At 50.1% G+C, this 27,884-nt stretch overlaps 11 protein-coding genes across 11 annotated transcripts; 8 read left to right on the top strand and 3 right to left on the bottom strand.

Annotated features, from left to right (window-relative positions):
• The first annotated feature begins 144 nt into the window (after nucleotides 1–144).
• On the top strand, nucleotides 145–2,773 carry GDT1 (GCR1-dependent translation factor 1). The gene is made up of 3 exons (XM_046085895.1): nucleotides 145–1,100; nucleotides 1,167–2,070; nucleotides 2,126–2,773. Exons 1-3 carry the CDS (start codon nucleotides 513–515, stop codon nucleotides 2,191–2,193), a joined length of 1,560 nt encoding a protein of 519 aa, XP_045941858.1. The 5' UTR covers nucleotides 145–512; the 3' UTR covers nucleotides 2,194–2,773.
• A 109-nt stretch (nucleotides 2,774–2,882) lies between these two features.
• Nucleotides 2,883–5,389, bottom strand: LDX57_004234 (uncharacterized protein). Its single transcript, XM_046085894.1, has one exon. It carries the CDS (start codon nucleotides 4,453–4,455, stop codon nucleotides 3,403–3,405), a length of 1,053 nt encoding a protein of 350 aa, XP_045941857.1. The 5' UTR covers nucleotides 4,456–5,389; the 3' UTR covers nucleotides 2,883–3,402.
• A 2,313-nt stretch (nucleotides 5,390–7,702) lies between these two features.
• LDX57_004233 (lytic polysaccharide monooxygenase auxiliary activity family 9 protein) lies at nucleotides 7,703–8,607 on the top strand (the record flags this gene model as incomplete). The annotated part of the gene is made up of 3 exons (XM_046085893.1): nucleotides 7,703–8,030; nucleotides 8,100–8,343; nucleotides 8,424–8,607. 3 exons carry the CDS (start codon nucleotides 7,703–7,705, stop codon nucleotides 8,605–8,607), a joined length of 756 nt encoding a protein of 251 aa, XP_045941856.1.
• Nucleotides 8,608–9,522: 915 nt separating this feature from the next.
• LDX57_004232 (uncharacterized protein) lies at nucleotides 9,523–14,757 on the top strand. Its single transcript, XM_046085892.1, has 4 exons — nucleotides 9,523–9,921; nucleotides 10,174–11,635; nucleotides 11,687–12,730; nucleotides 12,789–14,757. The coding sequence occupies exons 1-4, from the start codon at nucleotides 9,687–9,689 to the stop codon at nucleotides 12,886–12,888; spliced, it is 2,841 nt and encodes a 946-aa protein (XP_045941855.1). The 5' UTR covers nucleotides 9,523–9,686; the 3' UTR covers nucleotides 12,889–14,757.
• LDX57_004231 (WSC domain-containing protein) lies at nucleotides 13,863–14,688 on the bottom strand (the record flags this gene model as incomplete). The annotated part of the gene is made up of 2 exons (XM_046085891.1): nucleotides 13,863–14,278; nucleotides 14,391–14,688. The coding sequence occupies 2 exons, from the start codon at nucleotides 14,686–14,688 to the stop codon at nucleotides 13,863–13,865; spliced, it is 714 nt and encodes a 237-aa protein (XP_045941854.1).
• A 4,769-nt stretch (nucleotides 14,758–19,526) lies between the features above and the next one.
• Nucleotides 19,527–21,168, top strand: LDX57_004230 (sulfatase family protein; the record flags this gene model as incomplete). Its single annotated transcript, XM_046085890.1, has 5 exons — nucleotides 19,527–19,845; nucleotides 19,909–20,387; nucleotides 20,448–20,931; nucleotides 20,979–21,091; nucleotides 21,154–21,168. 5 exons carry the CDS (start codon nucleotides 19,527–19,529, stop codon nucleotides 21,166–21,168), a joined length of 1,410 nt encoding a protein of 469 aa, XP_045941853.1.
• Nucleotides 21,169–21,204: 36 nt separating this feature from the next.
• Nucleotides 21,205–21,492, top strand: LDX57_004229 (uncharacterized protein; the record flags this gene model as incomplete). Its single annotated transcript, XM_046085889.1, has 1 exon — nucleotides 21,205–21,492. One exon carries the CDS (start codon nucleotides 21,205–21,207, stop codon nucleotides 21,490–21,492), a length of 288 nt encoding a protein of 95 aa, XP_045941852.1.
• Nucleotides 21,493–21,739: 247 nt separating this feature from the next.
• On the top strand, nucleotides 21,740–22,960 carry LDX57_004228 (uncharacterized protein; the record flags this gene model as incomplete). The annotated part of the gene is made up of 2 exons (XM_046085888.1): nucleotides 21,740–22,011; nucleotides 22,087–22,960. 2 exons carry the CDS (start codon nucleotides 21,740–21,742, stop codon nucleotides 22,958–22,960), a joined length of 1,146 nt encoding a protein of 381 aa, XP_045941851.1.
• A 156-nt stretch (nucleotides 22,961–23,116) lies between these two features.
• LDX57_004227 (uncharacterized protein) lies at nucleotides 23,117–23,738 on the top strand (the record flags this gene model as incomplete). The annotated part of the gene is made up of 3 exons (XM_046085887.1): nucleotides 23,117–23,166; nucleotides 23,223–23,301; nucleotides 23,370–23,738. The coding sequence occupies 3 exons, from the start codon at nucleotides 23,117–23,119 to the stop codon at nucleotides 23,736–23,738; spliced, it is 498 nt and encodes a 165-aa protein (XP_045941850.1).
• Nucleotides 23,739–24,525: 787 nt separating this feature from the next.
• Nucleotides 24,526–25,164, bottom strand: LDX57_004226 (uncharacterized protein; the record flags this gene model as incomplete). The annotated part of the gene is made up of 1 exon (XM_046085886.1): nucleotides 24,526–25,164. The coding sequence occupies one exon, from the start codon at nucleotides 25,162–25,164 to the stop codon at nucleotides 24,526–24,528; it is 639 nt and encodes a 212-aa protein (XP_045941849.1).
• A 444-nt stretch (nucleotides 25,165–25,608) lies between these two features.
• Nucleotides 25,609–27,567, top strand: cps1 (Gly-Xaa carboxypeptidase; the record flags this gene model as incomplete). Its single annotated transcript, XM_046085885.1, has 3 exons — nucleotides 25,609–25,937; nucleotides 25,996–27,302; nucleotides 27,533–27,567. 3 exons carry the CDS (start codon nucleotides 25,609–25,611, stop codon nucleotides 27,565–27,567), a joined length of 1,671 nt encoding a protein of 556 aa, XP_045941848.1.
• Nucleotides 27,568–27,884: the final 317 nt, after the last annotated feature.

Genomic DNA, 27,884 nt, shown 5'->3' with positions numbered 1-27,884 from the left:
CCAATGGGACTCCATACCAGCAGCTGTCATCACTGCACTCCGGACGGACGCAAGAAGAAGAGCAAGAAGAGTGAATATCTGCAAGCGGCCTCGGTGGACCCCCGGCACGTGATGTGGAGGCGGCGTTGCCCCTTTGCGGCCAACACGAGAGAAGCAGCGAGAGAAAGTCTTTCGCTGGCCTCTCTCCTGCCTTGATTCCTTCGTCCTTGTTTCTTTCTTGTTTCTTATCGACTTCCCTCCTTTTGCCCTTACACCATTTAATTCATTCATCTCCATATTGAGCTTTGTTTATTTCTCTGACCCGACTGGTTCCTCCCCCAACTTGCTCGCGTGGCTCTATGACCAGCCTCTCTCGCCGATCCTCCAACTTTAGAACGCTTTCCTCGATTGCCCTTCCTTTCATCGACTTTCCTTTCGTCTCCTTCATGGGCCATTGCCCGTGATTGACCCTCTTTTACAACTCGACCCTTTTCATTATCAGCCGATCGCCCGACCGTTACGGCTCTTTCACGATGAGAGTCCAACGCCTCTCGCCATTTGTCCTTTTCCTCCTCCCCGCGCTATCGGCAGCCTTTGCAGACCTCACTCCGAATAGCAATGTCCCTGGACGGCGCGCCGCTTTTGACAGCGATTCCGTGTCCCCGGACTTCGATGATTACGCTCCGGTCCGCGCGAACCCCAAGGTCGCAAAAGGAACGCAGGACGCCCCGGTTGATGGCAGAGACGGCCGACCTCACGCTGGCCCGTGGGTAGAGACAAGCGCTGAGCGGGACCGCAAGAAGGCAGGCTCGGTCGTGCCTTCGGATGCCCCGTCAAATCCCAAAGTTGCCCAGCATTTGGGTCCAGATGGAAATCCGATCCCCTATTCGAATGATGGAGTGATGGACGATCCGAACCGGACGGGTCCGAAAGAAGGCACTCGAGGCACCGAGGGCGGAGTGTCGGAGAAATTGAAGGATACTTATACTTCGGAGAAGACTCCTGATGCTCCCAAAGAAGCTCCTCCTTTGCCTCATAGTGAGAAGCCAAACACTCCTTCCCAGGACAGCACGGATGAGTATTCCAAAGGACCCGGAGACTCCACCTTGGGGAAGCTGGAGGTACGTCTTTATACTTAGAGTTCTTTTGGCCTTCTTTGTCGGCAATTCACTAACTCCCATCTCCAGAAACCCGCAGACTTGCCTGAGAAGCCGCATGACATCCCACACCCCAAATCCCCCGCCCCCGTGAGCGAAGATCCCCTTGGTTTTGAGAAACCCGGCAGCTCTGCTGGTGCCACTCCTGGTGCGGTCGGATCTGGAGAGCCGGAGAGCGACCCGTTGCACTCCCTCCTCTTCTCCTTCACCATGATCATCGTCTCCGAAATTGGCGATAAGACATTCCTGGTCGCAGCTTTGATGGCGATGCGGCACCCGCGCCTTCTTGTCTTCTCCGCTGCCTTTGCCGCATTGATTGGCATGACCGTGCTATCGGCTGTCCTGGGGCACGCCGTGCCGACACTTATCCCTAAGTCTTTCACCAAGATTCTCGCTGCCGTTCTCTTCTTCATTTTCGGTTTGAAAATGCTGAAGGAGGGTCGCGAAATGTCGCCTGACGAGGGTGTTGGCGAGGAGATGAAGGAAGTCGAAATGGAGCTGGAAGAAAAGGAGCAAGAGCAGATGCGGATGAACCGCCGTCGCTCCTCCGTCACCCCTCACTCTCTTGAAGCCGGCCGTGCCGGAGGACGCCGCAAGTCTCGATCGTCTGCCAACCGTCTCCCTTCTCCCCCCGAGAGCCTTTCGTCCTCTTCCTCCCGCGACTCGTCCCCCGCACCCGGTCGCCGGCTCAACGATGTCTTGGTCGGAATGAACAACCTTTTCTCCCTTCTTCTCAGCCCTGCCTGGGTTCAGACCTTCGCTATGACTTTCCTTGGCGAATGGGGCGATCGCAGCCAAATTGCCACCATCGCCATGGCCGCCGGTCAAGACTACTGGTGGGTGACCGTCGGTGCGATCACTGGACATGGCATCTGCACCGCTGCGGCGGTCATTGGCGGCAGTGCTATCGCAGGCCGAGTTAGCATGCGCGTTGGTACGTTTTTTCTCCCCTTATTGCCTTTAGATTCAGCTGCTAATCCCTCGAACAGTAACACTTGGCGGTGCCACGGCCTTCCTTGTCTTTGGAGCCATCTATCTGATCGAGGCCCTGTATTAGCGCCTCTATTTGTTTCCGCGCATACTCTTCTATAGTGTCTTTTAATAATCTTGGGTGATTTCCCTGTACAATATAGAATTGGGAAGCCAATTGAGCCAGATGTATACATTATTGGAGGCTCTTTCCTGGCTATGTGATAATGATAAAGAATACACATCATTTACGGCCGGTGATCTTTTCTGTAGCTACCGTGGATTACTCTTTTGCTCTGAACCCATCTTACTGTAGTATAAGATTCCCACGAGATCAATCCGTTTATTTTCCAGTACTAGTACCGCCAGCAACAAGTACACTCTTATGACCAACCGATAGACCAATGAGACATGTCATCTCTGACCAGGGACCGTGAGCAATGTGGCCAGGGTCAATCAACTTGGAACACTAGTCGCTAATATCGGCATAGATAGCACGATTGTCCAGGAACCGCAGACACAAACCTGTTCATCTGCGCTAACAACCAGGGACTACTCCGCAGAGTCCTCCTGGTCTGGGTCGGGCGGGAAGTTAGGGCTACCGACTTGGGCCCACTGAATCGTGCTATTCTTAGCGGGTCTTCGCTTCTATTTTTGCAATTCTACCCTGCTGTATTTTGTCGTGCTTTTTTCACTACCTTTTCTTTGTGTTGTCTGCCAGGTGTTTCTAGTTCTCGGAGAGGTCGACTCACTCACATAGGCGTTCAACTCTTGCTGCGGTAACACGAGCCTATTACTACATCTTTCGATGACGGCAGATGTCTCTACACGAGAGAGTAAGAGCATACCAAGCGAGCTCAAGGTCAGCCCCAGAGGAAGATGGAGAGCCCCGCCCCGAAACAGGAAATTGCACTGGGTAATCCTAAATCCTTAGCCAAAGGCCGCGAGGGACTTTCCCTTTGACGCTCCGACAGACTACCGTTGTGGGTTCTCCATATGTCAACGCATTTCCCTCCAGAGCCAGGACCTGCAACCGCTGAGGTCCCTTGGATAGGCGCTACTACGTAACAGATTATTGGTGTTTCCGAGATAGACCGTCCAGGATACTGCCGAGCTTAAGGCGAAAAGTATGGGGTGGAAGGATTTGCACGTGTTGCAATACGGAACTGCACTTGAAAGCAAACTAAGAATATCCATGTTTCAAGAGAACTATGTAGTGACATTACAAGTCAACCTCAAATTCCACCGGCGGCCTCCATCAAGATGCTGGCCAGACCGAATCCGTTGCAGGCCCAAGCTAGCACGCCGAATTAGTCTGTGTCAGAAGTCCCAATTTCCACGGCAGCGCATTATAATCGCCGCTAGCATTCGGGTCCATCCCCTGGTAGAGGTAGCGGAGGTTACACGGGCTAATCGTCATGGTCTGATCCACCTGCGAGCGGACCATCTCTCCGTGACTAATACTTTTAGTCCAGGCGTTGCCGTCGAATTTCACATTGTTCGACCGAGCGAAGGGGTTGGCTTCGGTATCTGCGAGACCCGTCCAACTGCCGTCAAGGCTAGGCGAGGTCCAGGAGCGGAAATAGCGCGCCCCATCACTGCCAATGGCCTCGATGAGGAGAAGGTACTTGCCATCGCCGGTGCTGTAGACGTTGGCGGCCTCGAAGAGGGCGTAGCGATCTGAGTCCTGCAGGGCGATAACGGTGTTGCCCATGCCATTGGGGAAGTTGGCGACGGACGTCTGAGACCGGTAGAGGTGGCCGTTGTCGTCGGACGAGAAGAGGTGGCAATTAGATGCGTCGCAGATGACCCACATGTCTACCCAGTTTCCGTCGCCGATGTTCTGCTCGATGATGCTGGGCATGCTACTGTAGAAATTCTTGGGGGCGCTCCATCCCGCCGGATTATCGATGTCGGCATTAGTCGAGTATGCGGCGTTTCCGTTCTGATAGACCAGATACCACAGTTGCTGGGGCTCAAAGTAGAAGACTTGCGGTGCGGCGCGGTACCCCGTGCCGATAGGGGTTTGATCGAGGTAATGAAACTCTGCCGAGGCAGCTTGGCTGAAGTCGGAGAAGCTGAGGTAGACGAGATTATACCCGGATGCCTTGGCAGTGCTGGCGAAGACATGATATTTGCCGCCGTGGTAAACGATCGAGGGGTCCTTGATTCCCGCAATGTTATAGCTGTCGCTCTTAGGCGCTATCAAGGGGCCGCTGGAGCTCCATTGGAAACTAGTCGGGAGGCTGTCCCTTCGAACAAGGTCGTTGTTTGGCTGAGGATCAGGGGCTGGTAACGCACCGATGGATTGGAGGCAGAACGAAACAATAAGAATAAGCAAGCACTTCATCTTGGGTTATCCGTTTAGATGGGCTCTAAGAATATAAGTTTAAGAAGTCTGTCAAGGATATAAAAGACATCCCAACTCTAGGATAGCAACTACCCAGATATTTATACTCGTTCAACCCGACAAAGAAATCACAATTCTATTACCTCGCAAGAGCTAAAACTTCCACCAACCAACCTCGCCTCACAATCTTTCCTTCCTAGGTATCAATATCCCCAGAGTACCAGTGTCGTTGTTTCGTCACCGGAGGTCTCTCCGGTCAATCACTCACTTTACCCGGCTCCATTTTGAGAAACAGATGATTTCCTTGCGCTAAGAGGCAAGGCATTGAAAATATACGGAAGTTTACTCCGAGCACGATAGTAATGGCCCCATCTCGCTAAACCTAGACACCTTCCATGTCTTAGACTCTGCATAGCGGAGCTATTTATCCAGAATCTATGAAACACTTAAGGGGTAGGCGGAGTCTACATATCGAGATATAGGCTGATTGCAGGGTTAGACTGTTTAACGAGAATATATTTCCGGATGTGGCATTGCGTATGTAGATCAATACTTGAAGCCCGACTGTGCTATAGATGGAAATAGAGAAGCGAAGGAGAATAGGCTATACAACGATAGATAGGCTCAATGAAAGTGTTTGAGAGAATACTGGGATTTGTGTGGACAGCTACGAGGGGAGATTGTACAGAATCCACTTATTCTGGTCTCCTTACTAGTCTACGACACTCTCTTGAGGTCCACTTGGCCGGAATCTCAGTTCCGCGGTAGCAAAGTGTTCGTTAAATCTCTACGCCGTAACAGAACGATCAATGTTGATCAACGATTTGAAGAGAAAGAGACAAAGAGAAAGAGACAAAGAGAAAGAAAGAAAGAAAGAAAAGAGAGAGAGAGAAGAAAAATTATCTATATTCGTCGCGTTCCGCCCACAAACCGGTGTACACTGTGTAGTATCTTGAGAGTTCTAGACAGCGACGATCATTAATGTACTGAGTAGCCTCTCTCCACCTATTAGAGGGCCCATATCTTCTGGACGGACGCAATTCCGCGCAGCGACGTGGGGACGATGCTAGTGAAACAGGTTGGCAGCCTAATCTTGGTTGCTATATTATTAATGAGGAAATCGTGGTTCGCTAGACAATTGGTCAGACTAAATGGACCTAATCGAGAACGATCCACTCAGGGCAAGATTTGGCTTGTGTTCGCAAATACAACCGCCGGTGTACACACTCTGTCTGCGCAGTATATAACAAGACTTTGATTTCGCCAGGACTATCATCCTACATATTAGCAAGTTACAGCCTTTACTGGGATCCATACCCTGGTGGCTGCGCTGGGAACGTTTCAGACAGAGTGACTCCTAGGTTGATTTTAGAGAGTCTTCGTTCGATCCTAAACTCAATGCGGTGACCGAGTCGCTGATTTTCACATGTCTAAACAATGCATTATTACCCTGTCAGCGGTTGGCAAAACCTACCTGCTCATCTACGGGAAAACGGGGCATTGAGCGAGCTATTGGCATCTCTAGTGATGACTTGGAAGAGAAGACCTCACCATCTAGTTATGATTTTGCTGGAACATCTTGTCATGCTGGAAGAGTCAAGGCCGCTACAAGTATAAATGCAGGATAGTGTCGTTGGAGACCTTAGAGCCAAGTTAGCTTGCTAGCGGCGTAACAAACTTTCGCACTGGTGGTGATATGACAGGCTGAACGGGCTCCGACGCTGATCTCTCGGCAGATGGGACGGCATCTTTTTGCCGATTCCCTGTTATAGCCAGCAGCTCGATTAGCCTAATTAGATAAGAGGAAGGGAATGTCAGGTTTCATAATTCAGGGAGTACATTTGAGTACACCGTATGTAGGGCTGAAATGCTAGACCTTCGACAGGGACCCAAGGAGTGGAGCATATCTTTCGACTACTCACCAGGCCGGACTGGGAAGCAGCCTTTTCCACGGCGGTAAGTTCCGACGAAGGCTCCTTCACCAGAAGAATCTGATCACCAATCCAACACGTCGAGCTGGCCCGCCGAGTTGTGGCACGGTCTCAATGTGTTCCTACCTCGGCGGCCTAGATCATGTCTATCCCTCCCTTGTGAAATATCTGAAAGGGCTTACTACAGATTAATATCCCGTACATATACCATTCGGCAAAAGATAAACCTTGTATGATCCTAGATCGATGAAATGGTAAGGACCCTTTCAAAATGTCAAGGTCTCTTGTTAACCCTCCATTCGAATTATCGAATACTTATGTTTGAGAGATTCCAGGGCCCTGTCATGACCTTTCCTCACTTCGATCGACGGTTTTAACTCTCGGTGAGCAGCCCCTGAGACATCCTCTAACACGCGGCTTGATGTTCAGGCAAATTCGCCTCTGTCTCCTCTCTTGGCAGACAGAACCTTAAGCAAAGACCCTGTCCATGTTATGGGGCTGGGCCGCAACTTAGAGTTCTAGAGGATTTAGCTTTACAAAACGTCTTAGTGTCGGTAGCATATTCTAGTAACGGCAATGCCGTGGCAGGAACAGGACATCGCACCTCGGCTCCGGTCCGTCTTCAGTGGAATGGTAGCTCCTACGCTGCTTTCGCTCCGGCTGAGGTCAGCTGTCAAAACTGTCTGTGCCAGCTTTTTGAATTCTATATGGGTGAAAGCTAGGCTGCCTGCATGTTATGCGGCAAGGAATATGGTCTTCATCACTGCGCACTTTGTGTGAATCCCTAGGAACCTCGGTCGGTGGGTTTAATCGACCAAAAAACTATAGCGGCACTACCAACTGATCATCTTCAATATGAACAAACTCCTCAGGAGCAAACGATGCTGCGCGCCAAAGGCTAGGAAACACCAGCAAAGTCTAGTGCAGTTCCTAGTAGGCTTGTTAGCTCCCTGTCCAGTGGATCATGGAAGGCAAAGGGGCCTTTTCCCTGTATATGATGAATGCCAATATGATGAAACCTTGAACGTTGCAAAGTATCATCTGTCGCCCGGGCACTTATCGGCGGCCTTGCTTCAGATATATGGACTTGTGGGCCTCAGGAATGAACCCGACTCGGGAGTTTAGGTACCAGATGAACATATAAAAGCGTCAAGTGTTCCTGTACCAGGCTTCTTGTTTTTCTTCTGCATATCATTCTACATTCGCTCTTTTGCTGTTTCAATCTGGTGCTACCCGGTGTAGACCTTCGTCCTTCTTCCATTATACTTTCTTTTCAAAATCTTTCCTTTTTTCGTCTCGTTCATTACTAAATCAAGATGAAGCACTCTGCCCTTGTTGCGGTTGCCGCTGCCCTGGCCCAGTCTGCCTCGGCCCACTACATTTTCAGCAAGCTGGTCTTGGATGGCGTGGCGTCGAATGACTGGCAATACATCCGCCAGACGACTCGCGCCGAGAACTATATGCCGACCAAGTTCTCCAACACCTTCGACAACCTCACCCCCAACGACAACGACTTCCGCTGCAACTTGGGCTCGTTCAGCAATGCCGGCAAGACTGAGGTCGCCGAGGTCGCCGCTGGCGACACCATTGGCATGAAGCTGTTCTACGATGCCTCTATCGCTCACCCTGGCCCTGGTCAAGTTTGTATGCTTATATGATTCCTGCAGCTCTCATGGAGTGCCATACACTAATACATTGATTCCTCTCGTCTAGTTATGTCCAAGGCACCCTCCGGTAACGTCAAGGAGTACGAAGGCGACGGCGAATGGTTCAAGATCTGGGAGCAGACTCTGTGCAACGAGAACGGCGACCTCACCACCGATGCCTGGTGCACCTACGGCGACTCGCAATTCGAGTTCCAGATCCCTGCGGACACCCCGGCCGGCGAGTATCTTGTTCGCGCCGAGCACGTCGGTCTCCACCAGGCTCACGTGAACGAGGCCGAGTTCTTCTACAGGTGAGTTGTGGAACTCTTTTTGCGCTAGTCTGGACGCATGCATTACGGACACGCAAGTTAACCCAATCAACCTTCTTCAGCTGCGCTCAAGTCAAGGTCACCGGGTCTGGCTCCGGCTCCCCTAGCACCACCTACCAGATTCCCGGCCTATACAACCAGAACATGAAGCTTTTCAACGGTGCCAACCTTTGGGTAAACTCTGCCGATGAATTCAAGTCTTACATCAAGGACACCCCGATCGGCGATGCTGTCTGGGGCAACTAAGTTGTCCAGGGCCTCAGGGAAAGACTTCGTCTTTCGTTCGTTCTGTCGCATCGCTCTGTCAAGACAATAAAAGCCCCAAAGTATGCATCGCGAAACCGACACACGGAAGCGGACGAGAGGAAGCGGTCTTTGTTCCTTGGACCATTCGAAGGCCGTATCGTCGGAGAGGGTGTTAGATAAATCCCAAAGACGTTGAGTGCATCGCGTGTCATTAGGTGTCAATTGTCCTGTGGCGGCCATGTAGTCGACGGATTGAGATATTGGTCAGGTTGTATGTATTTTGAGTCGATCAAAATGTTCTTCGGCCCTCTTTCTCCTTGTTTTCTTCTCTTTTTATTATTACTTTTGCAACAATATACATTGTACCTTTTTAGAGATGAGATGAATCTAGCGATAGGCCGCTATCGTTTCTCGAATACGTTGTTCGGTAGTCGGGTGTTAGTATGAAGCTTTGGGAGATTAATTGGATGTTGGATGGCGGTTGTGCAGCGACGCAGCGGGTGGCCTCCCTAAGACTTGGAATAGCATCGTCTATGGCGGGTTGTGTAATCGAATGTTTTGGCCATGGGCCGTTGCCGACTAGTTGTCCATTGCTTACTGAGTACAGATGCGGAGTCATGGCGACCGATAGGTGAGGACTGCCAATTGCACACTCATTCGTTGGTAGCGTTGGAGTGCAGAGTATTAGGATGCAGAGGAGTACTGAAATTCATGGTTCCGTTAATCAGGGTCCCAGAATTCACACCGCAGGGTTAGGGTTTGGGTTTGGGTTCAGGGTTTTCTATAGGGTTTCATGCCTCAGGCATCAATAAACATCTCAGGCACCAAATTCAGGCACCAGTTCCAGCTTACGTAAGAAATACCCTATCTCAGGGTAGCGGTCAGCCCAACCGCCACGAAACTTCTTTCGCTCCTCCGTCAGCCCATCATTCAGGGCTTCATCGTCTATCGCTGACCTTTCCCCATCAAACCCGATCTTTTCCATCCCATTTCCATCGAATTTCGCACCGGGGCGACCATCTCTACTACACTTCTACTTCACTTGACGGTCCCCCAGCCCCCTCTGACCGCCTTGCGTGATGGCACGCTCTCGGTCGCGCTCTGCCTCGACGAGGCCTTACGAGTCTACGCTAAAATCAACAAAAGCCGTGACCAACCCCAAGGCTGCCGTACCGAGTCTATCTCGTAGACGTGTTACAAGGAGTCAGAGTCGTGATCCTGAGAACTCGGGCCTGGAGAATGCAGTCGTGGGCACCGGTCGGCCCTCTTTGAATGGTCCGAGATGGAAACAAAACATGGGCAAAAGCGGAAAGGGTAAGTTTGGTCGCCGGTTCCACTTGTTCCCCTCCCCGATCCGTTGTTTACGGTCGCGTTGATGAGCTTTTGCTTTTACGGGGCCATTTTATCTTCGATTTCTTTCCTGCGTTTTTTACTTTATCATCTATAAGTTTTTCTTGTTTCGTCCCGTTTTGTATCTTTTTTGTTCCATTCCATGTCTTTCCGCCCACCCTGGTGTATCCACACCCCGAACCTACAAACAAACAGCTAATCAGCTACAATATCTAGGTCTCGATGCTGTTGTGGAAGAATCGCCCGTCAGGTCGCCTGCCAAATCGCCTCGCAATAGCGGTGCTCGTCGCGAAAGCCATGCTGCACCGGGTTCGCCCGAAGATGCTGCCAACATCTCCGGCACCACCATTCTCCCTTCGGAGCCGGACACTGACCTGGATCCCGAGATGATGCTCGAGTCTCTGCCGGACCTGGAACGTGCTGCGCGAGACGTCTTGAAACTGCTTGTTCCTGCATCTACGGACCCGGTCAGCATCGTCAATCTAGCAGCGAAGCTGGCAGATCCCAAGAACACGCAGAGCAGGCGTCTTTCCCGCTCAAAGTCTAAGTTCGAGTCAGAGGCCAGCTACTTCGGAAGCCATTCATATATAGACACCGAAAGGGTCAGCGAGGCGATATACTCGGCCCTGGAGAATAAGTGCGATGGACTCGCCAATGATTGGACCCCTGACCTCAGTGTGCAAAAGGCCAACTGTGCGCGGTTTGCCATCGAGGTGCTCCTGGCCCGAACTGAGACAGACGCTCCAAGACAGGCCATTCAACATGTCGAAGGCCTGTTTCCGTCTGTCTTCATGAACAATGTTGTTCATGACGGTCAACGACCGGCAGTGGGTGAAAGTTCTCTTGGAAAAGACACTTTCAATCTTGCTTTGGAGATCAGGACGCAGTTTCTGATTGCGTCAATGGAGGATCAACAACATGACCCTGGTTTTGATCCTGATGCCATACTAAAATTGGCATTCTTCGTGGAGGAAATTGATGAGGACGTTTACGATAGCAACGAGGCACCACTCCGAGGCTTCAACTTGGACAATCTTGGTGGTGCAGATGGATACCTTCCTTCGCGCTATAGAGATGCTGCTTATGATCGTTTCAACGAAATGCGGGTCTTGGTATCGGACGGGCCGGATGAGTTGAAAAGCGCGTTCCGATGGCCGAGATTCGCACTGAAAGCTGCCCAATGGCTTCGCAAACGCAACGATGAAATTGACAAACAATTGAACAAACAGCGGCAGGCAGACGACCTGAAAGATGAGTATTTTGCTACTCCCAAAACGGGATCCAAGATGGGCAGTGTACCTCCTCGCTCCGCAGCCACCCTGAGTCCCGCAGGAAGAGCAAGCGCGAGACCCTCCTCTGTTGCCGCTGAAAACCAAAGAATAATGGCTGCTCGAGGCTCGCCTTTTGCGGCGACCCCAACTAGATTAAGAATATCGAGCAATCTACGAGAATTGGAAACCCCTGGCGTTTCGGGCACGGAAGGACCGATTTTCACGGCGCCATCCATTCAACCGAGGATATCGGACGCTCAAAAAGAACCTGCTGTCCCGGAAACATCGAATGGTCAAGGATCGCCGACCGAGGGAGCCCCCATCGATGATGGTGCTCCGAAACCCCCTAGCAATGAGGAAGAGCCTAGGACTGCCTTTGAAAACCGGGAGCGGCGTAAATCAAAACCGTGCGTACCAGACCTTTGTGCCAATTCGAGCGTGCTGCTAACAATCCGAAGCTCTTTTCTGAATGCGTCCTCCATCGACCGCATAATGCAAAGACAGAGGCGACGGTCCGACTTCGTGCAGCCTTCGCCACAGGCCGAGGGTGACACTCTCGCATCCGAAGACCAAAGCAATACATTGCCCGCTACCTCGCAATCTAGAGCTGCAGACCCAGTAGCACCTGCAGCACCTGCAGCACCTGAAGCGCCCGTGGAGCCTGCCAACATGCCAGATCCCCATATGGACAGTCCTCTTTTTGTGCCCCAAGACGACGACTTGCTGACAATCAATGATACTGGCTTCACTCTCGATGGAGATAACTCAAGAATTCAGATCGAGCGGTCTCACAGCCCTCCCGTCGGAAATAGAATAAGTCACGGGCCAGGGCGTCAAAGGACGGACTCTATAGCAAGCATCCCTGTGAATCCACCCTCGATCCTACCTTCCGATCGGGAATTATGGCAAGCGACCAAAAAGCACGCCGCTTCTAGTTCCCAGGCAACGAAGGATAAGCACCCACGGGCAGCTTTTATCGATCATCAAGAGAACGCCCACCGGGTCTCGCCAATCAGTCACGGGGTAAGCTCACGCAGCGCCCAAAGATCATCCAATAAGCGACGACGTGACGAGTCGGACGATCTGGAGGAAAATGAAGAAAGCGGGAATGATTTCTCGACGGACGCACGCGCACTTGATATTTCTCGCAAACGCGCAGAAAAGCCAGCACAGCCCACGAGCAAGCGTCAGAGAACCACGACTAATGAGGAACCGCAAGCCGCGCCTGAGGTGCCAGGAGAGAGCCGCGCGACCAGACGGGGGTCGGCAACCATTCCGTATCGTTCTTCACAGCTCACCTCTACCAATCAGTCACACGTACGATGGCAACCGGCCGAAGACGAACGGTTGCTCCGCCTCATCAAGGAAAACGAGTGTAAATGGGCGTTGATCGAGCAAGAAAACGAGGCGCAGCCCGAGAAACCAGGCGAGAAGAGAATCGAGGGCCGAAACCAGGTTCAGCTGAAGGATCGGGCACGGAACTTGAAGATCAAATATTACCGGTGAGTTCTGTCTCTTTTTCTGTTCGATTATTTGTGGTATAACTGACACATATCCCAGGGCTCGACAACCTCTCCCAAAGAACTTGGAAAAAGTAACTATGAAACAGAAGGACAAGGCCCGGCTCGCAAACATGGGCATTATCGTCCCTGACAACTAACCGATCGCCCCCATGCGGAGTATGGACGGATGATACCTCGCTTTCTTGCTTTTTATTTGTTTAAACTTTGGATCGATCAGTCCTAACGTCAGCATGTCAGCATGACTATGGACTATAGTATGATTCCTTGTTGCCTTGATACCCCTGAATTGTTCTGTTGGAAAGCGTTGGAACTATTTCTTTTTCTTGTTTTGTTTCGGAGCTTTCTGCCTTAATGATTCCTAGCGATCGTGTGTTCCATTGTTCGTATATACTAGATGGAAGTCATTTTGGTTAATGATATGATTTCGGTTCCAATTTTCTTTTCATCTTGAATAATTGAATCTCTATAGTAAAAGCGAGTGTATATCGTGGGTATCTCCAAACCAAAAAAAACAAAAAAGAGAAAGTAAGCCATTCATCCATTCAACCTTCAATCTTGAAATCAACCAGCAATTCCAAGTCCCAACCCAACAACCCAACAACTCCGAAGGTCATGGCAAAGGATCGAAAGGAATCAAATCAATCATTAGGTCAGTAGGGGGGAAGGGTCCACTTAGGTGTTCGTCAACAGCTTCAGACCCCAAATACCGGAACACGCCAATGCATGGAAGGTCTGCGGATCGTATTTCCAAGCCACAGACGGAATATTGTACATGGGTAAAAAAAAATAAAAATTTGTCGGTAAAGAAAAAAAAGGTGAAAGAGTGAAGAAGAAGAAGATGGAAAAGGATGCAACGAACAGGGTCGGTCAGTTGGTCAGGCACACACAACAAATAAACATCCACGAACTAGTATTACTGTGTCCTTGGTAAAGACCGACCGGTTCGTCAAACATTGTCTGTCTGACTGACTGACTACCTGTCCTATTAGAAGACAGGAGAGATAGTCTTGTTCAGACGAGGCAGTGCGATAGTGTGATTGCGAAAGGTGTCGAAGGGACGAAGAAAAAAAGCAAATCCAACTACCGGGCCACACTGGATCTCCATAATTAATCAAAAGGCAGACCCCAGCACCAATGGTAGAAGAATCGCCCCCACAACCGACCCAACAGCAGCCGGGCCAGCGGGCCCCGCAGCACCGTTAGACGAACTCTCGGGGTCCGCGCTAGACGAGGCTGACGAGGAAGAAGACGACGACGAAGACGATGCCTGCGTCGCGGCGAGCGCGGACGGTTCTGCGACGTCGGCGTTCTTGGGCGCCGTGGTGGGCGCCGTCAGGATGCTGTTCGGGATGCTAGTTTGGGTGATTGCTGCGCCGGTGGCCACGAGGTTGGGGTTGATGCTCATGATGGCCTTGGGTTCGGAAGTCGAGGACGATGACTTTGGTTCGGTTGAAGAGGATTGCGGTTTGGAGTGTTCGGGGTTGGTTGATGAGTCGTATACGATAGTCCAGACGTCATCGCCTCCACCTAGGGTTTGAGATTAGCGATGTGTTTTAGATTTGTTTTTTCTTTTCTCTCGTGTCTCGTGATTCGATAGGATAAGGCTGATAGGGGAGAAGGGGCCGAAAGTGATGCTTACAGTTTTCACTTGGATATCCTGGGCATGGCTCGTTGCACTCTTTCTGCGAGACTTTGGCGCTGATAGGAGGTAGTTTGTCGCCGCACCAGCACCGGTCGCCTTTGACGCCATATACGCTGAAGTCTTGTTTCGCGCAGTGCGATTGACACATTCCCAATGATTGAAAAGTCGAGCCCATATGGATTTTCAGGTCACCGATGTTGCTGTAACATTCACTTTGTGATCGCGAAGCCGAAACGATGGAAGGCGAGAAGGCCAGAAACGAGAGCAGGCCTAGGCCGAGAATCTTCCTCGACATGTTGGAAGATTGTTATGCAAATGAGTGTAGAAGACAAAGGTAGGTTGTCTAAAAAGTGTTTCAAGTTTCAAAAAAGAGCGACGAAAGTTCAAGTACCAAAAGTCAGAGAGTAAATGTGAGAGGGGCCAGACAAAACAGGGCGAACCCTAGTTAAATAAGACGAGTGACCTATATTCTGCCCCCAGAAGCTAGCCCCCATAAATGGAGGCAGTACCTGGCAAAGCCTTGTTGAGAAAAAGAAGCGACCCAACCCCTTGGGACCGAAATGAACGCAAAAATCAGCAGCGTTGAAACGGCGACAGAATGCTGATCGGGAAATTTGTTGCAGGGGGCAGCTCAACGAACCAGAGCGCGCCAAACAGAAAGTCAGAAACATATTTCTTGTTCTCCAGAATTCCCGAATGGTTCGTCGGACGATCGACGTGTTTCGGGCGATCCCTTGCTGGATCGAGGTGGCGTTTCATCATCACTTCTCTCCCCTTTCGGGACTCGGGAGAACCTCTCGATTTTCGCGGGCGAAAAAGGAATTCCAACCGATGATGTCAATGATCGGCGCACTATTGCTTTCTGAGACCACCACGCGAGGACTATCGATGGCTATTTGGGGCAGTGGGCCAGGAACCATTCAATGCTTGGTTTTGACAGGCGGGGTTTCTTTGGTAAGGCTCAATGAGCGATGATCGCGTGGCAATCAAGGCATCAGTAATTGGAGTGGAGTTTGGAGAAGAGTAAAAGGGACAAATTGAAGTCATGACGAAGCGGATAACCTTGAAAGATATGATGTAAACACAAGCAACTGCTTGGTGTGCTCATCTGTAGTTACAAGGCTCGCATCGCTCTCTTATTGATTAGCATTGCTTCACAAGAGGTAAGCTACTCTTAGAAGTACTTATAAGAAGAAAGGCAGTCCTGGGTGCTGTGTAAGTGTGTCCAGTATCAGATACTTAATTCTCACAATATCCATAGACTGCATGCTCGCACATACGGTGTATGACTATTTCAAGATTATCTCAACATCATTGAAATAATGATAAATGCTCTGGGGTGTAAAATGAAACCAGGTGTTCTACAATCTATATCAAACTGCATGTTAGCATGGAAATTTGTTATGCCTAACCTATTTTTTAAAATATATTGCTCATATTTGCCATTTTTTGTGACCATTTATTGTCAGGTTGGCAGTCTTTTACCTGGTCAAATGGTATCACTTGGCAGATATAATTTTGGGAGTTGGTCTACAAAGTAGTATAAGATCTTGGAGTGCCTGAGCGTTAGTGTCAGGCCAGTGGCCTCTTGACATTTTCCACTGCACTACAGACCAAAAACCACAGGAATGGCCTACAGCATTCAACGAACTATATACCAAGCCAGGTCCCTGACATCCGGTCATTCTTTTGATTCCTTTCCATCTACGTTATACAACTCTTGACGCACCATCCGGTAAAAAAACAGTGTATCTCAAATGTACAACTGATTACATGTCTTATCGAGTGAAACAGAAAGCGAAGGACTTCCAGATAATATCTACATAGTGGGATGGCCAGATAATTTATCCGAATCGTGGAATCCTCGTCTGACCAAGAGGCCTACTCAATTTAGTGATAGATACGTTATCATTGATCACAAGACGAGTGACACTTGATACCTGTCCATGTGTTAGCGCTTAACAGGAGGTGGAATGCTCTTTTTCATTCCAGGTGACCTCATGCTTCCTTGGGACTTAAAAGACGCCATTGCCAGCAAGGTAAAATGCTACTCATATATTAACCCCCGGAATACAGACGATATCAATTGACGCAACGGCATGCTTTCTGTTGATTTTGCAAAATGGAATCTCAGCGCATTGAGACTAATGAGTCTGACTTCATCATCCTCACTCTCTATGATATTATCGGCCTCTACCAAGTGTTCAACCGGCGCACATATCGACCCTATCATAAAGGTATCACTCCGCTCACCTACCTCTATCATTACATCTGACATTTGAACTGATCGAAGATAGCTCTTCCTTGGCATATAGCTTCGGGTGCATTGGAGGTCATCCTCTACTATTTTGGACTCCAATGCTCCGTTGGGGCGGTGGCTGCAACTCTTGTCCACTCTTTCACCTCACTAATGCTAGTTAGAAGACTTCCAAATGGATATCCGCCTCACACCCGTAAGTATGATTCATCCAAGCTATACATAATGCACCTACTGACAGGCATGTTCAACAGGACCCACATATCAAGCTGCCTCAATAATGCGATCAGTCCAAATGATCTACGCTTACTATACTAAAGCCCCAGTTGATTACCACGACGCCATAATGCCGCTGCATGGTTTTGTCTACACAAGAGCTCTGATCTTCATTCTTGGAGCAATGAGGCCTTATAAATCCTATGTCCAGAATGTGAATAATCAGATAGTTTACACGGAGGCTTCTTTGGAGCAGCCGTTATATCTGTAGCCCAGTGCAGCAGTCCTTGGGCTCTAGCAGTATACTTGGTTCTCATTAACTTGGTAGGAAAGCTCAAACAGGAGAAAAAGGCTCATTACAATGGAAGCCAGTATGTGGATCCACCTATTCTCGTTTTCGAGGGGACTGATTCGTTCCATATCCAGCGCTATATCAAGCACTTCGAATGGGAATAAACTCAAAGTGCCACAGATTGGACTTCTTCACATGGACTGCGTTGCGCACTTGTGGACAAAGATGGATATGGGGTATATGAGAAGTTTGAACCAGATAGGTCTGTGAAAGTATTATGTTTTGGAACAATGGCGCAGTGTATTTGGACAAGGGTACTCGGGCAGTTTCGAGCAGTCTAAGTTAAGCCAACATGCCTCCCCCATCCGCCGATGAAGACGAAAGGTTTGGTAATGGATATTGAGGTGGACAAAGGTTCAGTATACGGGCCCATACAGTTTCCTTTTCAGATACTATAACAACGCTAGTTAGTCGCTTTCCCGGTAACATTTCCTTTCTGCTTTTCGGGAGAGAGGGAGGGATTGTTATCTTTCGAGTTTGTTGGGTCATTTATCGCGCCCATTTGCTTCTTGATTACAATCTATGTGTGTTAACATTTGATTATATCTGTTAGCATAGTGGCCATAGAAAAGCACAGTCTGGCACGGAGAGGGAGGGACGGCGGATGATTGAAAGCAACTACCTACTACTTCTTCTCTCCCCAGCGCCGAACAACATAAGAAGATTGGGCCGGCAACCAACACACATGAGTTTTAAATGATCGAGTCGGACCTGATCCTAGACCATTTCGTCTATCTGCTTCAGGTTACGTGAGTTCATCTCCCGCACGAAGAACCACGCAACACAAATACATTTTGTGATAGATAGCGTCCCATAGATAAAGGCCACACAATCACTCATATCCACCTAAATAAAGGGATTAAAGAACATATCAATTAGGTCCTATAGTAGTCTATCTAGACCTTAAGTAATTCTACGTCTTGCGAGTTAGTAATCGTAAGAGGGTAGTGGATGGTCTACTCTCCCATATGAGCCAAAAAGACCAACATGGAATCACTACGGGCTTCCACCATCCAACCCGCCATATACAGTGCCATAAAAACTCGGAGCAAGCTCACCCGCTACGGAGCCAACAGCGTCCGGTGACAATAATATTATTACTCTACCATTTATGGGATCTTTTAATAATATGTTATATCCCGGAATATCCGGCCTGTGCGTTGATATATCCGGTAAAGAGGCCTTATTAGCTTCCCTAAGACCCTTGCTAGTTTCAGTAAGACTAGATTCGTGCAGGAGAGTCAGAGGATGTTACGCGTGGCGTTGTCAGCCGGTGGGATGAAATGAGCAAGTTATTGATTATTGATGAACCGGTGGGATATGCCGGTGGAGAGACAATCTGGAACGGCGTTACGTCTTCGATATTGTTTTGCCCCTGGTAAATTTTGGATGATGGTTGAGAAAGGCCACAAGGCATACGTACCAATTTTCATCTTTCTGGCAATTCCTTATGGTCTGCTGGATCTAGGTCTAAAGCAACAAGTTCCGCTGGTATGATAAAGACCTCAGGGCGTGGAGACTAGATATAGGAGGCTATCAGTGCCTCGTGGGCACAAACATGAAGGACATTCATTACAAGCTGGCTGTAGAAATTGTCTAGTTTCATGATAGAGCTGAACATGAGAACTTTCAATAATCCTATCTCCCAGATTGTTAGAACGGCTTTCCTATCCTGCTCCAAAATTTCGTATATCACGTAGTCCCCACACAGCTCGTTAGAACATACAATGGTATACTCAAAGGCGTGATTCATGGATACACATCCCGGATACCTCGTCCATACCACCGTGAAGAGTATGGCTGGAATGGATCGAACTTCCTTGAAACGGACAGAGAGCCGAAGCCGCCCCCACGCAGCGGGTGAGTTCCGTAAAGAGAATGCCATGTATTGGACCCACCTCACTGACACGGATCCTCTGGAGAACATCAGGATTTCTCTTTCTGGTAATGCCAAAAAGTGTATAATTTGACTTTCGAGCCTCGCCGACAACGTGGAGCACACGTGGGGCCCACATTCACCCCAAAGGAAGCAATAATTGCCGAGCTGGTGTTCGGCAGGATCATCATCGCAAGTAGACCAGACGAATTGCTACTGATCGTGAGAGACGAAGGATTGAGAATGGGGTCTTGGTCATGCTATGAGTTGCGATAACTCGTATTTGTGTTCCCGCCTCCGTGGATTGACCCCGATGAAATCAGGTATAAAAGGGCTCTCCTGGGTATGTAGAAGTATAGATCTTGCGAAACCAATTCAAACACAAATTCAGTCTTGTCAATTCTCTTTTTCGCTAAGTCCTCGCAAATCATCATGAAGCTAAAGAATCTCGCGGCCTTGGGCTGCTTTGTACCAGTTCTAGCTGCACAGGTGGCCCATGAGGATGTGAAAGCACCAGCTCATGACCAGCAAGGGGAGAAGCCCAACTTTCTCTTCATCATGACTGATGACCAAGATCTCAAACTGGACTCTCTTTCATATACCCCCTTGACGATAAAGCACATGGCAAAGAAAGGCACAAGTTTTGCCAATCACTTTGTCACAACTGCTTTGTGCTGTCCTTCTCGCGTTAGTCTGCTTACTGGTCGTCAAGCGCATAACACTAATGTGACTGACGTGAATCCTCCCTGGGGTAAGACCACTCCTATTCCTAGCCATCGCCTGGTATTAGGCTATTGCTGACAGATTTCTCTAGGGGGTTATCCCAAATTCATCGATCGTGGTTTCAACGAGAATTACTTACCCGTCTGGATGCAGCAAGCAGGCTATGACACTTACTACACCGGAAAACTGATGAACTCCCACTCGGTCGAGAACTACGATAGCCCGCATGCTGCAGGGTTCAATGGATCTGATTTTGTCCTGGATCCTTATACCTACGACTACATGAACGCCACCTACCAGCGCAACCATGACAAGCCGAACAGCTTTCTGGGCCGTCATACGACAGAAGTCCTACGTGAGAAGGCTATGGGTTTTTTGAACGATGCGTTGAATGGAGAAAGGCCTTTCTTCATGGTAGTCACTCCAATCGCGCCTCATTCAAACATGAATGGGACGCATGGAGGTGGTGCCGGGCCACTGTGGATGGACGAGCCCATTCCCGAAGAGCGTCACAAGCATCTCTTTCCGGATGCGAAGGTTCCTCGAACAGACAACTTCAATCCCAAGCACGTCAGTTTATACCTTGATCGGCTTTTCTCAATTCTGTCCTCTAACACGCTATATTCACAGCCAACCGGTGTCAGTTGGATCCATGAGCTACCATACCGAAACGAATCCGTGATAGAGTATAATGATCACTACTATCGTCAGCGTCTTCGCGCCCTCCAGGGCGTTGACGAGCTGGTTGATGGTCTGATTACACGCCTCGAACAGTCTGGTAAAATGAACAATACCTTCATCATTTACACCTCCGACAATGGCTTCCATATCTCGCAACATCGCCTCCCCCCAGGCAAAACCTGTGGCTTTGAAGAAGATATTCGAGTCCCCTTCATGATTAGGGGTCCCGGCATCCCTGAAAACCACGTGGATAACACCGTCACCACACACGTTGATATTGCCCCGACGCTGTTCCAGCTCGCGGGTATCTCACTCAGATCGGACTTTGATGGTACCCCGATGCCAATGATCCAGACCAGTGGAGATGTCCATGAACATGTTGCGGTTGAATATTGGGGGCAGGGTATGCTTGAGGGCGGATTGTCAAATCTTGGTATGTTGGAATTTTTGTTAAGGTCTATTCAGTGCTGATACTCGAAGGAACCCCTACCGTGCCTAATAACACCTACAAGGCCGTCCGCCTGCTGTCCACGCATTATAACCTTTTCTATTCTGTGTGGTGCAATAACGAACATGAGATCTATGACTTGAGTGTAAGTTCCCCTCATTTCCTCGACAACTTGCCCAGAACCATCCAACTGACTAGAATTCACAGACGGACCCATATTAAATGAACAATCTTTGGAAATCGAATCCCAAACAAACCATGCTCCACGGACACTCTATGTCTGATGTGGTCGCGAGACTCGATGCCCTTCTTCTAGTATTGAAGACCTGCAAAGGCGCAGAGTGCATCAAGCCCTGGAATACTCTGCATCCGGACGGGGCCGTCACAAGTCTCAAGGATGCACTGAACCCCAAGTTTGATCAGTTCTATCACTCGCAGCCGAAGGTTTCCTTTGACCGCTGTGTTTACGGCTACGAGATTGGTGTCGAGGGACCGCAGGAGGCTCTAGCTTTCAAAAATGGGTATAGCTTGGATGCTTGGGTTTAGGTCAGGGTGGATCTTCTATCTTAGCATTTAGAGGTTAGATTATCGAGTATTGTTGAGGGGTTTCCGGTTGAGTCGAGTCCGTCATAAACGTTATTCACTGCTTATGCAGATACCCCATGCATTGGCTGCCCCCACACGACCCCACACGCTGAGTCGCGCATAAACTGGCATAAAGTGGCAGGTGCGCTGTTGTTCTACTCAGTAAAGCAATAACCACACCTCGACTTCTTATTCACTACTTCTCGTCATGGGGTCTATCCACCAGTACTCCGTCCCCACGGAGGCTAAGAAGCTCTTTCAAGAGGGGATCTTGCAGAACCCTCTGATGCCTGATCTACCAGAAGAACTGGCATCACTGAGTAAGCTTGTTGTTTTCGAAGGATCCGACAAACCGATCATCCCAATTAATTGGCGACTCGCGGAAAGCATCTCATCCATCAAGGCCTTCGAGGCCACGATGCTCAATTACCTCTTGACCAAGAAGTACAGCATTCCACCGGTTGAAATTAAAATAAATACGTGAGTTTCCCGTTGAGAGTGCTCTAGAGGACAAATGAACTAGTGGTTTCTAAAACCCCCGCTTTCGTTATCTAGCAACCATGCCAGTCTATTCTTCATGTCTGTCGCCATCGCTCAATACCTGAAGGATGGGAAGCCGGTGCCAGCGGATCCGTTTTCTGCAGACCTCATCAAGTTGTTCCCCAATGAAGATAAACACAAGTCTCACGGGAGTCTCCACCGTAGTTTGACCACCAACATCTACAAAACGAAGGATGACCGGTTCTATCATCTGCATGGAAACATGGACCCGAATCCAGCCCTGAAGTCCCTCGGCCTGCCTCTAGATGGCGAGGAAGGCGATACGTACGACGCTGTGGTGGAAAGGATTGGAGCTGTAGTCGCTCAGCATGACGCCGCGGAGCTTGACCGGCTGCAGAATGAGACCGCCAAAACCTCAGGAACCATTGCATGGACAGCTGATGAGTTCTTGACCACCGAGCAAGGTAAGGCCTGTGCTGACGTCGGATTGTATGAGATCTTCAAAGATCCAACCTCGGCCCAGCCCCCTTCTTGGTGGCCGGAAAACTCTTCGCTCCCATCCTCGCCAAAGAGACCTCTCGCGGGCCTTAAGGTGGTTGATCTGACGAGAGTCATCGCAGGTCCCACCATCACTCGGTCCCTTGCCGAGTTAGGAGCCAGTGTTATGCGCGTGGTGTCTCCTCATGTGACGGATTTTTCCCCCCTTCACCAGGACCTGAACTGGGGGAAGTGGAACTCCCATCTTCATTTGAAGAACGAAGGAGACGCTGAGAAGCTACGTGAGCTGATCCGGGAGGCGGATGTGGTGGTGGACGGATATCGCCCTGGAGTGATGGATCGACTTGGCTTCGGGCGTCAAGCCGTATTTGATCTCGTCAAGGATCGGTACCGTGGCATCATTCACTTGCGGGAGAACTGCTACGGTTGATATGGGCCATGGGCACACCGAAGTGGCTGGCAGCAGATTAGTGATGCGGTATGGGAAGCCTATTTTTCCTTCTTCTCTACACTCACTTGCTTTGGACTGATCCCTAATCTGCATTTACCATAGTGCTGTGGCGTGTCTCGAGCCTATGCCCAAGCGATGGGGCACGACGAGGCCGTGACCCCAGTGTTTCCAAACTCTGACTACTGGTACGTGAACAGACAGTATTCGAAGATGGGTATAATTAGCTAATCGTATTCTCTAGTACTGGCGCCCTGGGGTCCACTGCTGTTTTGGAGGCACTTGTTCGTCGCGCAGAAAAGGGCGGCAGCTACGGTGTGGATGTAAGAGCTAATTTCCTGCTCCTGTGCGATTCCCTTGTGCATCTGCTGACCATGTTCCAATCATCAAGGCCTCGTTGAATTACTACTCTCAGTGGCTTGTCCGGTCATGTGGTACTTACGACTCGGATATCTGGAAGGAAGTGTGGGAAAGACACGACTCGATCACTTTCCGTCACTATCATGCCATGCAGTATCTGCTTCCTGCGATGCTGAAAAGTTTATATCAACATGACCGAGATACTCTGTTCAATCCCGCATTCTTTGAACCCCGGCTGTCAAAGAACATAAGCACTACATTTATCGGGGTGAAGCCAATCGCCCAATTCCCGGGCAAAGAAGTTGATCTCAAATACAACGTTGGCACTCGTGGTAATGGCATTGACCAGCCAATGTGGCCAAAGGATTTGACTGTCGAAGTCGTCACTGGATCTAACTAATGTCGAAAGGTTTCTGGAAGTGCAAGTATTGGCTAGACTTCGTTTTATGTAGAATAATCCTAACTAGCGGCCATGCCCATTCCCCCTGCGCTGTTATTACTACCACGTCAGGACTTTTATTCATCTCTCTTCCTCGACATTGAACCAACTGTATATCTCAAATACCTGGTCCGAAATGCAACTCTCATACACCCCGATGCATTAAAGACCTCTCATGCGTGAATAAAACAGCTAAACAGCGCTAGCAGTAGCTATCGCAGAAAGCGTAGATCACGCACATTCTCCCCGGTCCGTGATCGAAACAGGTTTCCAGTGATCCTTTCGCCGGCTTCAATGGCACCTCTATGGATTCTTCCGCATTCAAGAGCTCCCAAAAGTTCGCCAAGGCCATGGCGGCGACGGGGTTGGAAATCATACAAGACGCAAGCCAAGGCACCGGCGGGTGGAAGATGAGGGCAAGGCAGTGAGCTCCTGAGAGAAGAATAGTCCTGCGGCTAAAATGTAATTTTCTCACCAATCTCTCATAAATCCATTAATCTAGCTCTAAATCTTGAGGGCATAGACGAGGACTAGATTCGGATTCCGTTGTCTTAGTTGTTAAGGGTGGGAAGACGATTGCTAAGATATGAGTGTATCTATACACCCTTAGCCCAGGACCATCATGGCATACCCCTTAACGAATTTATAGGATTTCTTAGGCAGGTTTTGTTACTACTATATAGCATATTCAAGATGTTCTCCAGAACTTGGTACCCATCCCGAGACTAGGGTACCCTAGTACTCGGCCTCAAAGCGTTTCACGAAGCTCCTCCACCTGCGAGACATCCTCCACAAAGGTCGCGCCATACTCTCTCATAATCTGGATCCTCTCCTCCATATTCATCGCGAATCTAATTCTCATAAAGTCTCTAGGCATTTCGCTGGCATTCGCAAACCTCAGTACCCACACGCCTACACCATCCGCCGGCCACCCAAACACCAGCACTTTCTTTTCTTCCTCCGTCATCTCTCTCTCCTCTAGAATCACCCCAAGCTTATCCTCCCTACTCGGCCACCACGTCGCCCCAGTCCGGCGCAAGAGCTTGCAGAACCTGTCCTCCTCATCGACACTGGATGCGCGCTGCACGGGCTGAAAGCGCGGGAGCGAGAGGAAAAGCAGGTCAGCCAGGTCAGCGTTTTTAATGAGGACGCCACCGGTGGAGGGGTACCCATAGACAAGGCATCCCGCGCGGCTGAAGACGGTCCGTTCCATTGTCGAGAGAGGGGGGTTCATGGGGCACGAGCAGGCGTTGTCTTGCTTCACGCCGTCCTGCTTCACGCCGTCGCGTGCTCGGGGTCGTCGGCCCACGATCGGGAGGCGGTCCACGTTGATGGGGAGGACGCGGCCGATGGTTTGGGCGCCGAGGAAGGAGAGGAAGCTGGACATGTTGCTCGGCTGGGTCTGGGTTTGATGAATCTGGGTTTGATAAGGTCAGCGGGTGAAAGAGAATCGGCAGGGAAGACGCAGTGAGGGGTGTTACGGTCGGTGGCAGGGCTGGAACGGTTATCCACTGCGCCACCAAAAGACTAGAATACCAAGTCAACAGACTTGGTACAAACAATGGCGGCTTTAACTAACATAAGCCTCAAATCGCGAATCACGGCATTTGACACCTTCCTGGACAGGCGGGTCAATCCGCCTTTGGTTCCGATTGCACCATTTCCTTGCCGACTTGTCAAATCATGTCTTTTGGCGAGGCCGCTTCTCGTGCGGAGTAACGCACTGCTGATAACCTGACAACATAAATAGTTGGGACTTTTGCTCATTTCGCTATGGCTGCTTTCCGAGATCTTCATTCTCTCGTGCGCTTTTCCAAATTGGCTACCCATCATGCGTCCAATTGCCCCGATCATTGCAGGATTCCTGCTACCCTCGGCTTCATCTCTGAGCATTCCCTTGCAGCAATTCCTCCCTTCATGGACCGAACAAGACAATGGCTTCTGCCCTCTGCCCTCGAAGATAACCCCACCTAATGACGGATTAACTTCCTCTCTGCGATATGTTCAGGATGATAGTCTCCGATCGCGTCAGGCCGAGCGTCTCTCCAGAGCTGTTCAGGTCCCTACCACTGTCACTGACCACGCAAATGACCCCTATGATCCAGCATTCGCCCCATTTGTGAAGTTCCAAGAGCTCCTTGAATCTCTTTTCCCCTTGACGTATGCTTTCTCTTGTCCCTATAGTCAAACTACAATCCCTCTAACAAAAGGTCAACAGCCACCACAAGGCCCGCGTAGACCATATCAACAGATTAGGTCTGGTCTTTACCGTCAATGGCACCGACACGTCCCTCAAGCCATTGCTATTCATGGCCCACCAAGATGTCGTCCCTATCAACGACCCTGCCGACTGGACATACCCCCCATTCGAGGGCCACTTCGACGGCGAATGGCTCTGGGGCCGCGGTGCCAGTGACTGCAAGAACGTTCTGATCGGCCTCCTCTCTGTCCTCGAGGACCTCCTAGCCCAAGACTGGAAGCCTACACGCAGCGTCGTCTTCGCCTTCGGTTTCGACGAGGAATCCCACGGCTTTCTCGGTGCCGGCTCCATCTCGAAACACCTCGAGGAGAAATACGGCCCCGACAGCTTCGAATTCATCCTCGACGAAGGCGGAATGGGCCTCGAGATCATCGGCGATCCAGACGATGACAACAGCGTCGTCTACGCCCTCCCAGGCGTCGGCGAGAAAGGTGCCCTCGACATCGTCATCGACCTCCACATCGCCGGCGGCCATAGCTCGGTACCCCCCGCACACACAGGCATCGGGATCGTGTCCGAGATCATCTACGAGCTCGAGCGACAAGATCTCTTCATCCCCGCCCTGAACGAAGATCACCCTACGCGGAAGAAACTCGAATGTCAAGTCCGCCACTCCCCGGAGCAAGTTGAACCCTGGCTCGCCTCCGCCCTCCAATCCTCCGACGCCACGACCCTCGCCGAGAAAGTCGCCGCCGCCCGCGGCGACAAAGTCCGCTTCACGCTCCAAACCTCCCAAGCGGCCGACATCATCACCGGGGGCGTGAAATCCAACGCCCTGCCCGAGACGATCTCCGCGCTAGTCAACTACCGCGTCGCCCTGCACGAAACCCCCCAGACCGTCCTCGACCGCGCCATCCGCATCGTCGGCCCCATCGTCGAGAAACACAACCTCACCTGGTCCGCTTTCCCCTCGACCCCTACAGACCAAGACCAGAAGCAACTCAACCACCTCACCCTCTCCACCCCCAGTAACCCGCTCTCCCCGGCCCCCGTCAGCCCGACAGACCCCACCCGCGACTCCGTCTGGGCTCGCTTCGCCGGCGTGACCCGCTCCGTCTTCGAGTCCATCCCCAGCCTCGGGGGCAAGAAGGTCGTCGTGAGCGGAGACATCATGACGGGAAACACGGATACGCGGTTCTACTGGCCCCTGTCGCGGAATATCTATCGGTGGAGCCCGTCGAGGGCGGACAGGTCGTTGGATATTCATACGGTGGATGAGCGGATCGCGATCGATGTGCATTTGGAGGGGATGGTGCTTTATTATGGTATGTCTTTTCTTCCTTATTTTTTTTTTTCTTTTCTTTATTGGTGGCCCTACCGATTTTTCCACTCTCCCTCTTTCTCTCTCTCTCTCTCTCTCTCTCTCTCTCTCTCTGTGTGTGTGTGTGTGTCTGTCTGTCTGTCTTGATTGAAGTCTAGTGTCCGAGTTTGATTGCGTATTCGGGTGGATTTACTGCCTGTGAAATCTATATGAAACTGACTCAATGTTTCACAGATCTTATTCGCTCTTTCGATACGAAATCCAACTAAAACGACTCGCGGCATTTACGTTTCAACATTAGAATACACATATACGAGGCTGGGCATACATGGCAAGCTACGGGATGAATGATGAAGTATGATGCATTCAACGTGGACAACTTGACTGAGCGTCATTTGGGTATAGACGATACTATATTGACAAGTCAATGGAATTTTTTATTTGGTATGCTTTCGACTTTTGTAAGCTGAAGCTTTAGACGTCCATGTCAATAGACCGCGTCATCCGTTCAGTGCAATATGTAAAGGAGTCATATATGCGAATGCACTATAAACCAATGAATAGTTCGCAACAAAAGTCTCGGCCC

Source organism: Aspergillus melleus, assembly GCF_016097325.1.
Source record: "Aspergillus melleus strain CBS 546.65 chromosome Unknown contig2, whole genome shotgun sequence".
In the NCBI taxonomy this organism is placed as follows: domain Eukaryota; kingdom Fungi; phylum Ascomycota; class Eurotiomycetes; order Eurotiales; family Aspergillaceae; genus Aspergillus; species Aspergillus melleus.
Note: the sequence above shows the minus strand (reverse complement) of the source record. Positions and strands in the feature narration are given on the sequence as shown.

Excerpts from the sequence above, each read along its gene's own strand:
- GDT1 (XM_046085895.1), top strand. The coding sequence starts at position 513 with ATGAGAGTCCAACGCCTCTCGCCATTTGTCCTTTTCCTCCTCCCCGCG. Across the intron at positions 1,101-1,166 it reads CCACCTTGGGGAAGCTGGAG|AAACCCGCAGACTTGCCTGA; the intron begins GTACGTCTTTAT and ends TCCCATCTCCAG. Across the intron at positions 2,071-2,125 it reads CCGAGTTAGCATGCGCGTTG|TAACACTTGGCGGTGCCACG; the intron begins GTACGTTTTTTC and ends TCCCTCGAACAG.
- LDX57_004234 (XM_046085894.1), bottom strand. The coding sequence starts at position 4,455 with ATGAAGTGCTTGCTTATTCTTATTGTTTCGTTCTGCCTCCAATCCATC.
- LDX57_004232 (XM_046085892.1), top strand. The coding sequence starts at position 9,687 with ATGGCACGCTCTCGGTCGCGCTCTGCCTCGACGAGGCCTTACGAGTCT. Across the intron at positions 9,922-10,173 it reads CATGGGCAAAAGCGGAAAGG|GTCTCGATGCTGTTGTGGAA; the intron begins GTAAGTTTGGTC and ends TACAATATCTAG. Across the intron at positions 11,636-11,686 it reads GAGCGGCGTAAATCAAAACC|CTCTTTTCTGAATGCGTCCT; the intron begins GTGCGTACCAGA and ends AACAATCCGAAG.